This window comes from Choristoneura fumiferana, chromosome 16 (genome assembly GCF_025370935.1).
Source record: "Choristoneura fumiferana chromosome 16, NRCan_CFum_1, whole genome shotgun sequence".
NCBI lineage: Eukaryota > Metazoa > Arthropoda > Insecta > Lepidoptera > Tortricidae > Choristoneura > Choristoneura fumiferana.
In genome coordinates this window covers 370,087-382,396 of record NC_133487.1, presented here as the reverse complement: position 1 = coordinate 382,396, position 12,310 = coordinate 370,087, and the positions used below count along the sequence as shown (strand labels likewise).

The 12,310-nt window shown below is 38.4% G+C and overlaps 1 protein-coding gene across 1 annotated transcript in view; it reads left to right on the top strand.

Annotated features, from left to right (window-relative positions):
- The window catches only part of Tomosyn (syntaxin-binding protein tomosyn), a 446,939-nt gene that overhangs the window by 349,109 nt on the left and 85,520 nt on the right, over positions 1-12,310 (top strand). The window contains exon 3 of the mRNA XM_074099246.1: positions 9,174-9,356. Coding sequence (XP_073955347.1) covers positions 9,174-9,356 — 183 coding nt within the window. The remainder of the gene's footprint in view (positions 1-9,173; positions 9,357-12,310) is intronic.

The window sequence follows — 12,310 nt, the reverse complement described above, 5'->3', positions numbered from 1 at the left end:
CACTTAATCAAGTGAGTAGGCCCTTTAATAGTAGTTAAGGAAGGAGGTAATTAATTACAGGGAGGCTGCTGCGATGCGAACGCGCCTTGCACGCCGGACGACCTAAATATTGGGATTTGTCATGATTGACCTTGTTGAGTTCCTTGCCGGGTTCTTCTCAGCAGTGGTTTTCCCGATTAGATTTAAGATATAACAAGCACAGTACAGTCAACCATTTTGAATTCTACCTAGGCCACCATAGAAATCCTATCTTTCCAAATTAGTTTTATATGTCTACGAGTGTAAATCAGTGTTTAGAATGGCAAGAAAAATCGTGCAAGTTGCATTACATTGCGGCGCTCGATTGATGACTACAAACTCGTTGGCTTTACGGCCTCTATTATAATGCAACTTGCACGATTTTTCTTGCAAGTCTAAACTCGGCTTAACAATGTTTTTGGCGGTCCCTCCTAAATCGATGTTTTTCCGAACCACTGGTTGATTTTTCGAGGTTCATATTCATAAGTGGCCTACATTGATAATGCTTCAAAACTAATTAGTATACAGAAATAAACAGCTTGCAAGTAGCATCTCAGGTTATAGATGGATATTTAGACACACCATACATGTATGCCTAAATATCCATCATCATCAAAAAAAATCATCATAAAATTCATCATCAGGAATAGGCATATTTTTACGGTAAATATTGGACGTAAAATACTCCCACCAACCACGCACGTCGCTAGTCATTTGTTCACGTAATTTTGAGTACATTTCCATCAGAAAATATCCATAAAATAATTTATGTAATATTCTCCCCCATTATTGATGTCACTCATCTTTCAAAGTGATAAAAATTAGTTTCAGTCGCGTAGAAAATATGCTTCATTTCCTTAAACGCAAATGTACCGCGAAACGTGGGACGTGAGTTGTCGTATCACATATTTTTCTGTTGAAAATTTCTCCGTCACACATAAGACAAGGTAATAAAAATAATTCACGTTAATATTGACGTTACAGTATTATCCAACTGGCCCTGGCAGGGCCGAGAACGCTCGAAATGTTAGATAATTGCTCAACCTTGACTTCTTTCGGACGTTACAGCGCCTTTTTCAACTTCCCAAATTGTCCAATTATGTAAAGATTAAATGCGAAATTGGAAAAGTTACTTCAAAGTGTTTTACCCGGTTAAGTTATTGACTGAGCTGTTGAAAGAAATTTACTTTTTTGAATTCAGCTGGCAGCGAATTATTATTAAGACTACGTTAGAAAGAAAGTGTTTGATTATTTCACAACCATCCTTTTAAGTTTTAGATTTTATTGTTTATTTTTGCGGATTTCCTGTTATAAGTTAATTATAGTTGGAACACATAGAAAAATCAGAAAATTGTAGGCTTTTGCCTTTAGTCTCATCTGCACTCTTCATCAGGTGAGATAGGGATCAATCAGGGGTTAGTTATATTTTAAAAAAAGTTGCTTGGCTAGTGGCTCAACCTCGTGAGCAAACCCCCGAAGCAAAAAGAGGGGTGTTATAAATCTGACCGTTATGTGTATCTGTGTGTCTGTCTGTGTTTCGCATTTATGAGGGTTTGTGTAAATGAGCGTTGTGTGCAGTGCGCAGTTGTGTGTTTATAAACAACTAGCGATCAGCTCCGGTTTCGTACGGACACAACTTTGGAAAAAAGGCAAATAAATAAATTCGATGATTAGCACGTTACCTTTTTTTTAACCCCCGACTCAAAAATAGAGGTGTTATAAGTTTGTCCGCTATGTGTGTCTGTCTGTCTCTGTAGCTCTTAAACGGGTGGACCGATTTGAATCTGTTTTTTTTTTATTGAATTGAATTGGTTTTCTTTCGAGCGATAGTTCTTAGACATGTTTCATCAAAATCGTCACCGTTTTTGAGATATTGAACTATATCTCTGAAATATGTTACTTTTTATATTTTCGAGACCCCATCATTTTGGCATTTTGAATAAATCAATCGAACCTGCTCACAAAACTTCACCAGAATCACATATGAAATCGTCACACGCATGAAACTTAATAAAGTACAGATGTTATGTAAATTTTGATCTGTTCATTCGTTCTTGACTGTACGTAGACAAATTCCAACTTTCCTTTCAAGTTTCATAAATAATTTAGGAGACAAGGATAACACTGCCCGGTGCCATCTTGAATACCTAAATTAAGTGTCGTGCCGTAACTTTTTTAATAAACAACTTGGGCGTTTCTCGTGCAGCAGCTCCGGAAATGAGCTCTTCACTCGCAAACTGGTCCACGGCTCAGGATATCGATATTGGCTGCAGAACGGAGAGGAAACGAGTCACGTCAAAGGTTCTTTGCAAGTCAGTTTGTTGCTTTATTTACCGTTGCGTTTGTTAACTTAGGTATCTATTATATGGGGACACGTCGGCGTATTTATACGTTGGTTGATAACGTTTTAGGATCCTGAGTTTAGAAAGGAATAAGTTTATGGCTAAAGAATAGGTTCAAAATAACAGGTGAAAAAGGTTTTCGTGTAAAACTTATTTATATTATAATACATGCTTTTTTGCTGACTGTACTTACATTTTCATTTAACTTAGGTTACATACTAGACTAGTGTATAAATAAGAGTAGGTAGGTGTTAACTAACTGTTCCCAATCCATTAAAACGATTACGTAGAAATTTGTTACATTGTTTTAGCTTTTGGGGGACATGTGGTTTTTGAAATTAAAATTAAAACAGTGAACTTAATTTTTTGCCTGCCTGGCATATTGACTGAAGCCCTTAGATACGTTATTCGCTTGCACGTACTCCATTATAGCTTGTTTTGTAACGAAACATTTGCTGTTTCGGTGTTTTGTAAACGTTGTTTGGGGTTCATACCCATGGATTTGATCGAAAGAGGGACCTACATAGATAGTTACAATTGAGTTACACTAGGTTTTTTAACGACCTAATCGAATACCTCAGCAACGTACCCTAAACTCAAATCTATACGGTTATCTATTGCCTTGCATTATAACATTAGTAGATACCCCATAATGAAGACTAACTCGCAATCTCCATGTTCCCTTAATGGCGCACGGCACGCATTTGTTTCCATTCATAGAGAGAGAGGCTGGTTGAATCCAGTTTTGAATAATAAACATAAATCTGTGTTTGGGGAGGTGCTTTGTTGGTAACCGTCGGCGGGCGTCGTTTGCAGATGTTATTACATTTGCCGTCGGTGATAATTGTATTTGATGGGAAATGCTCGACCAAAACTCCGGCAAGAATTGTAGCAATGACCCCTTGTAGACTTCGGTTACACCATGATACACGCTCATGTACAAATGACCTGTGCGGGCATAACCATCGGTTATATATAACGTAGCGTGCGTGGCCGGCTGTACCCTAACTAAACTATTAATATTATAAATGTGATAATCAAATGTGAATATGTTACTCATGCAATAACGTACGTACATATGAATTGATTTAGATGAAATGTATTATAAGTTAGTATAATTTTCAAATATAACACCTTGCATATAACTAATATCACCCGAGACTTAATCACGACTATCTACTGCCTTGACAGTCGCTGCAATATGATCAAAACGTCGAGATAATCCCCTTCTTTCAAGTCTATATTATTATCTCTAGTGGCTTTGTCTGTGTGTATTCTGTCAGTCTGTTGCGTTACTTTTCTATTGGTAGGTAAAAATAAATTGGAGAACGTTTTTTATTGTAGCTCTATGTCCATGATTTCAGCTTTGGTGTACTCGTACCAACGAGTATCTATATGTTTTACTATTCTTTACTGCATCGGTTTCTATTCCATTGTGGGTAAAAAATTGGAAAGTTCTTTTTGAATTGAATTGGAGTCGAGAAGCCGCAGGCAGCGTTGCTTATACTTTATACTTATTATTTTGCGGTTATTCTAAAAAGAGGACTTCTTCCAGAGCAGCTCCAGGGAGCTGAATGCAAAATGTTTCGAACTTTGCCAAAGAGAAAACTCGAATTTTCTCTGTGTATAATCTGCCTTTGTGCCTTGTCGCGTTCTCGCGTTATTTGTAAAGTCCTAAAACTCCGCAGCTATTCATCTTTGTGATTATTTTAGTAAGTTTTCCATGATGAGATTGGTCGGTGAAGTCAATTGCTTTATTTATTTGTTGAAAAATAACAAATAGCTTTTGTTACAATTATTATTATTGTTAACCTATTCTGTCCCACTGCTGAGCAAAGGCCTCCCCCTATACTTCCACTGCTCTCTGTCCCCTGCATACAAGGGCCAGTCCTTCAAGAAGTAGTCCAGTTCATCCCGCCATCGCCATCTAGGTCTGCCAGCTCGCCTTTTTGGGTTGGTGGTTATCTTGGTCCACAACACGCTTATATAATAGTTTATTATTTCTTGCCATTTACATTGTATTTGGAAAACATGGCGCCAGTTTCGTGTTCCGTAGTCTCTGCCTGTTCACCTGACTATTCTGTTGCAATCGTATCAATCGGCCTCGGTCTAGCCGAGATTGGCCTAGTCAAACATGGGCTGCAGTTGGCGAGCGTTTGCGATGTTCGTACTGCGGTGTTTGTTTGTTAGTCCCTACCGCTGCAACTCTGGATGTGGGCAAACAACCGCTGGTATATGTAATTGCTTTGATGTGAATGGACCGTGACGGATATCAAAGAGGCGTACAGAATCTAGGTTGCTTTGGTAGAATTTAGATAGTGTTTAGTTATAGTTGCTTAGTTTAAACATTCTTTGACTTTCAAGTCAAGTAGCTGTGACGTTGAGTTACAAGTCTGATGAGTCCAGTGCAGTGCGACGCGACAAAGATCTCAATGAACGTGGCTATAAACGCATCAAACGCGGCTAACACTCGAAACTTACCTTTTTATAAACTGATTAGTTTAGGTTAGGTTCGTTTTTTAACAATTTTGTAAAGTTGATAAGTCCTGAAACTAGCAAAATCATCAAATAAATACCATTATGTATTTTGTTCATTATTTTTTTCTCGCGCTCCCGTTCTTAAGTGAAGTAGCGACGGCGCATAACAATGTCCGCTCCGAAATAAATCAGATTCCATATCAAGAATGAAGACATAAACCCAAGGCTGACGTAGCAGTCTCACACATGCTGATTCCGTGTTTGAACTCGTAAGATATCCGGAGGGCATCGCCACCGCCCCGCCCTCCCAATATCGAGCTCGTTGCTTTCTGAAATATACCTATTGAAATGTATAAAGGTAGAATTTCTGTATTGTGTATCGACTAGTTGTTGCAGCTGCTCAGCATCGCTTATGCGCAAAGACCTGTAAAGAGAGCAGGTTAAACACTTAGCGGTTTTGAATATAAACAAAAAAAAGGAATTTTTATTTTACATTTAGTCATATAGCCCGATTTGAATCTGTGAAAATATGTTCCGGAGCAGTCGCAGAACTTTTTTTATGGTAGTTTATGTACTCTAGTAGTCATCCGGTTTCACCAAACGACTCCTCCGGACCGCATTTTAACAAGAAGGCTTCGTTTCGACGGCGTGAGGAAAAGCGTGCTGGTTTCGTTACATGCTTGGCCGCGCAGATGTGAATTTATAGATGATCGGACATCGACGGCAATGTAACGCAACTGGCAGGATGTTTTTAGAGATGGATGGATGGATGGATTTAGTGTTTTTTTAATTATTATTTTTTGTAATATAATATGACAATGTAATTTATTTATTAATCAAGTGTATTTTGTTTCTATGATGTGTATTTTTTTTTCTCTTTTCTTTTTGTATTTTCTATGAGTCATGTTACTTGAAATAAATGAATATTATTATTAATTTTTTTCACAGCATCAAAATGAGTACCCTGATCTTTTTTTAACCCCCGACGCAACAAGAGGGGTGTTATAAGTTTGACCGCTATGTGTGTCTGTGTGTCTGTCTGTGGCACCGGAGCACTTAAACGGTGGACCGATTTAAATGCTGTTTTTTTTATTTGAAATCAGGTTTTCTAGCGTTGGTTCTTAGGCATGTTTCATCAAAAGTTTTTGTATTTTTTTTTGTATATCTCTATGACTGTGTAATCTATTTTGGTAAATAAATCATTATCTTATCTTATTTCCGAAAGCGCTGGTAGTTTAAAAAATGACGTGTATAAGTGCCCATTGCGCCCTATTTACAGAATAAATGATTTGGAATTGAAATTTGAATTTGCAAACTCCTATTAGCCTGAAACACGTTAATTGCTAACTTGCTTGTTCCACGGTCGCTACTCCCGCGCACGTGTCTAACCGTTTACTCTACGATCAAAATTAAACCCTCCTACTTAACATTTAGAAGGTATTTTGGCCTGTAGAGCTGAAGGGTTGCTAGCTGTAATTAAAGGTGGGCGTTTCGTTCAACTCTGACCGATTAAAGTGTTGCCAGAAACAAACCTCTGATAAGGGTTAATTAATTCTTAAATAACGAGCGCTCGTCGGTTTTGTTATAAAAAGTTTTTACTCTCAACTCCTTGAAGGTTTAATACTTAATAGCTTGCTGCGCGTATATACTTTTAATCGTGTGAATGCTCTACTTTTTCATCGTGTAGCTCTCTTCTTCGCACCGTCTGCAACTGACTTTCTTTCCACCCTCACCACTTAAACCGTTAACAGTTTACCACAGTTAAGTTATTCTCCCGGAATGGCTTGTCACGTTTGTTAAAACTTTGTAATCAGCTTGCAGCGTCAATATTTTTCAGTGAGAACAACGAAACTGGCACCGGCAAATAAAGTCGTCTACAAAGGTGTGGAAGCAGGCTTGGTAAAGTAAAGTTCGCTAAGGCAGGCTCGAGTGGGCCAACTCCCTAACGAGATCGCCTCGCGCCCGAGTGCTTGCAGAAGTATGTTTGAACTTCGAGGGCGCTTCCAAATTATGGAGCAACAAAATTAATTAGACATTAGAAGCTTTCGATCAAATTAAGGTGAATTTCGGACATTTCTTCGGACAAACACTTTAATCAAACGTAGTTTATGCTGATGTAGATACTTTACTGCCATAAACCAACTAAGTTTGGGAAGGGCTATTGCAGGTGTGGGGTAATTCAAACTATCCAGAGTAACTTCGATGTTATTAAGGTTAGTTAATAGCCCTACAGTTGCAACGGCCCCTGCTTACCTTACATGTTTACTGTTTTGGGATATACCTGAATGTATTGCTCATAGCAAATTGTACAAATAGCAGGATAAGAAACCCTTTGTCTCATTACCATCTAATGACAGTTGATGTAACTACTTATTACCTTCTATTGTTCTATTCTATTCTAGCACCAATATCTGACACAAAAAAGCGTGCATAATATCGGATACGACTCTATTTCTAGTGCCAGTAGGACGTGTCGGATATTTTTGCAGGCTCCGCTGTAGCAGATATTAGTGCAAGTGACCCTATTCATAAAAATATAAAGATCAAAAGAAGAATGTAACTCAATTCTACAATTCTAAAATTAAAAAGTAGCAGAACCGTTATATCAACGAATCGTAACTTTTTCAAAACAAAGAGTTTCAGCTTTTATAAATTATTTAGTATCAAAACGAAAGTCGTAATTGGGTAGAAGTTGTAATTGGGTAGTCTACGCTACGGATCTAATTTAAATACCCTAATGTCGGAAAAGGAATACCTTTACTTTATTCGGAGGTAACAGCCACGAACTGGCGGAGATTCAATTAGAATCTTTTCCCAGGTTTTAAAAATGAATTGTAATGTTGAAAAAGTTGTTTTAACGCTGCGAGAGAAAATGTTTGCTTTGGAAGGTAAAGAGCATGAACACTTAACCTAAGGAAATGTAATTGAAACGGGGTTCAGTTAATTTGTTTAGTCTTCAGCCGTACAAAGGAAATGCTATCCGGAAATAAATACAATAACTTCAGAAAGAGTTCTCTGTTTCGAAAGCGTTTAGGATAAATACGACAAATTCAGGTATCTTTCTATTTTCAACATGAACGTTTGTCTCCTACATACATTTATGTACGAGTACAGGCGAACGAATTGAATCATGGCCCTGGGGTGGAACCTTTGTGCTACTAATGTCATGTTGACATCTCATACTTTTGTCAAGGAAATCAAAGTAAAAATGATTATTAAAAGTTTCCGCCCTGGGTCATGATTCGGTTTGTTCAACTGTACATAAAACGAAACGATTGAAGTCCATCAGAACCCTGAAAGTGAGTTAAAATCGACTTCCATGATTTGAAACATACTAACATATCAAGTTGAATAAAAACATGTGAAATACGGCAATTGCGTCTCAGTTTAATTATTATATTAATTTGCAATTAGGTTAAAAATTTGCATGCCAAATTGGGGCTGAACAAACATGACATGTAACCTATGTAATATTTCTTCTGACATGTGTAATATTTGTATATTTTGCGTATGTTCCTGCGAAATAAATAATTTAATTTAATTTCGTATTAGGTACCTGAATCCTATATCCCCTGGAGGCTATCCTCCAAGTTCCTTAAATGAATGACAACATGTACCATCAGCAGTTATCTCTCAGTTTATTTTGCTTCCAACAATACGCGCCTTGATTAACATTCTCGTCTTGAATCGGACGGTTTCGGCTGTGCTTCGGCAAACATCGACACCATATTAGAGTCTTATGTAACTCTGGAGAATTTAGGCTTTGCTGTCTCAGTTGGAAGGTTCTTTTTAGTGAAGGAAGGCAGTGGGGAAGGTAATGTTGGCACGTTTCATTCAGCTACCAGTTGCATTACGCTAATGGCACAATGCTGTTTGTTCCGATGCTCGCAGAAATGGAACGCACGTTGGGTAGCGCTGAGGCTGCTAGTGCATTGTTATGCTTTCAAACGTGATTGTATTTGGACGTGGGTTGTTTCATTTGCTTTGTCTGATAATGTTATGCTAAGGGGGTATTGATTCAAAAACGGCTACTCTCTCCAATAAAGTTTATCACATTTGATGTTGCGAATGTGATCGCTAGCACTGCTATTACAGTATTGTCTTTATTGGACACGATATGGAGGACATCTTATTGTTAGTGAACGAACTGGCTTTTAATTTTGGGGCCATCCATAAAGTACGTCACATCAATTTTGACCATTTTAGCGCCTCCCCCTTGTCCCACGTGTTGTTTATAATTTGCAATGTCACAAACCGCCTGACTGTACTTTATGGACGACCCCTTCCTTAGACATGTCCGAACTTGTTCCTCGAACCTTCCTGAACTCGCCACAGTCTAGGCGGGCCGGGCGTGGATGCGCACGCGCGGCACGAGGTTGGCGAGGCCGTGCTGCACTTGCAGTTCCTGATCAACGAGGGCGCGCTCGTCACCGCCACCGCCGACGACCAGCTGCACCTCTGGACCTTCCGACAGAAGGTGCCGCAGAGAGTGCAGAGCCTCAAGTTTCAGAGAGAAAGGTGAGCGCGTATTAAATAACTAAATTATAGAATAATTACTGTGCTCACCCGAGCAAATACCTAATAATAAAGTAGTTCGCCGGTTAGGCAAAGTAATTGTTTTTAGTTTAGTACATTGATATAGACCTCCGCAAAGTAATGCCTGATTGAATAAATCACTTATTAAATAAAGTTCTAACGCCCAGTGCCGATCTGAGAAATGTGCGAGTTGGATTCATAGCGGCGTTCGATTGACCACTTCTGATACACACACACACAAACATCACGCCTGTATTCCCAAATGGGGTAGGCAGAGCACACGAAACGTTACCGCTTCGGAGCCACACACATTTATTGTGTAGGATACACACTGACATTTGTCGGTCTCGAACTAAATGCTGCTCTCATCCACTCAAAGGTTTACTAGTAGCACTCTAGCATTCCTTCCTTCTTAGCATGTCCACGTTTAAATTGACAATAAAATTGTGTTTATTTTTATATGTTTGTACAATGAAGGGTTTACATACACTACACAATCTACTTAAAATTTCATCATTCGATGATAATAAGGGCCTACTACATAAATTAAACATAAAACAAAATAAACAAATCGACAGCTTTCCGCAGATTAGTCGCGCTTACAAACTTTGCCAGTTAACTCTCGTCCCTCAAACCCTTGAACAAAACTAAGGACGGCACTTAATTATTATTCCGTCAGCATATCGCGAATAATTGTTACATTAACAAAGACATTTTCAACAAATAATCCTCGCGAGCAACAAATTGGAGACGTAGAATCAGACCTTTTGTCAATTTGAAACTTGATTATTATGCTCCGACGATGAGCGACCCCCTTTTGTCTCGCTCCTTCCTGGAACACTAGACAGGGCTGGAAGGGTGAATTAATGATGAGCAAATCAAGAGCTTGGTGCTATTGTGGCGGGTTCGTGATTTAATCTGATTCGTAATCAAATTTTGCGGGAGTTCCCGATGATATCGAAGGGATGATGGGATTCTTACTTACTGTGTTTCTCTTATTTGTGTGATGCGGCAAAGCTTCCTGTTTTCCTCCACGTGTTTTTTTATTCGATTTTAGTCTAAGTTTCTAAGTTACGTTATAAAGAGAAAAATACCGCGAAGAGTTTTAAAAAACGCCGGCTGACAATCTCTGTTTTAAGTTTTCATTGGGGTAAAAGGAATTGGATGTCGACCATTTTACAAGTACCTGTATTTCCCCATTTGAATGAATGAATGACTGAATGAATGATTTAATGTTTATTTGGGCAAAGAACGGTACAATATAAAAAACTTAAGAAATAGATTTATTTCTATAACATGGGTAAGTTACAGAGATTTTTAAGATTTAAGGGAATCTATGCTTTGCCGTTAGGCGTACAAATAATTCACATTAATAATATACATACTAAAAGTTGAAGATTGCTTACGTTTGGTCACAAACACCCCTGATGGTGGATTCTTCTTGGTGGTTTAAGGTGAAGCACTCTCTCCATCGCCATCTACTCGTTTGTCATAACAATAACGATAATAATTATGACTTAAACAATAACAATGGTTTAAAGTTTGAGTTAAGCCGGGGACCTATTAAACCGCAGCATCTAAATATTAACGACCCATTAATGCTGCTATGGTTGAGGAGGTTTCGCAGTAATCCGTTACCTTCATATTTCTATGACAAATTATTGAATATTATTCTCGGTTGGTTGTTTGCTACGAATAAATATTGTTTAATTATAATAACCCGGATAACTCACGTCTTAAATCGAGTTTAGCTCGACATGTCGGCGCGCAGTGCTCGTGTTGCAGCAGCCGCTGAGTCGCGTTGCTCCGAAGACGAAGGGCTACGGATTAGCCCGAAACATGTCGAGCGATTTAATATGAGTGAGTCTCACGGTAGTTTCTTGTTCAAAATAAATATTGTTGTTTGGATGTAAAATCCGAGATAGTGATTTTTTCGTATATCAGCATATTCACTAAAACATGTTCCTTAACTATGCCGTTGCTAGGTACATGTTTTAGTGATAATGCTCATATAATGTAGCCCGTGTGACCCGGAGCGTAGTGACAAATCGATTGACACATAATTTATTAAAATCGGACGCGTACATTGTTTACTTCACGCGATACGGTGGAACACACGTAAATAAAAATATACATACATTCAGTACAACCACAATTTTAACGTCGCTCGGGAATCGTCGGTTTTCTTCGTTTTTCTGAATATTCACAACAGAAAGAAAAAGAAAGCCGATATTTTTTTTCGACTTTCTAATCACATTATCGAACTAGTTTGAGTATACATCCAATCATAACCCATTTAGGGTGGCTTTGCCGATGTCAAATAAATATTAAATTCAAAGCAGCAGAATGGCATAACTGTAATTAAAGTCACCGTATAATCGGTACTTCCGTCTGGATGTCATCAGTATTTGTACAATATACAGCGTGTATTTTTTATGCAAACACAAACAGTGAGCAAACGGTAGTGGTACAAGTATGAAGCGATATTGCAATACATTTCTAGTTGAACATGAACTTTTTTTTAATTGTATAGGAGTTTTTTGTTGCCCATTTTTTTTGATAGGTACAACGTCAATGAAGACCAAGATATAATTTTTGGGAATTCTCACTCATGGCAATTCAGTGAAATCTCAGAATTTCAATTTATCTGCTGGATTTAATCGTTTACGCCAGAGGTTTTCAACTGATGTGCCCGCGTATGTTTTCAGGTGTGCCGCGATCGTACCCCCTACCCCTATTTATAAGGCTCCGCTATCCGTTATCCGCTATATGTTATACATATTATGGGTATACTGTACGGAACCCTTTAGGTACTCTGCGCGCCCGTCCGACTCGCACTTGGTTATTTTTTACTGGTGTGCCGTTAAAACCAAAAGGTTGAAAACGCCTGGTTTACGCATACGAAGCCCATATTTTAAGCAGTTAACTTAAAGACC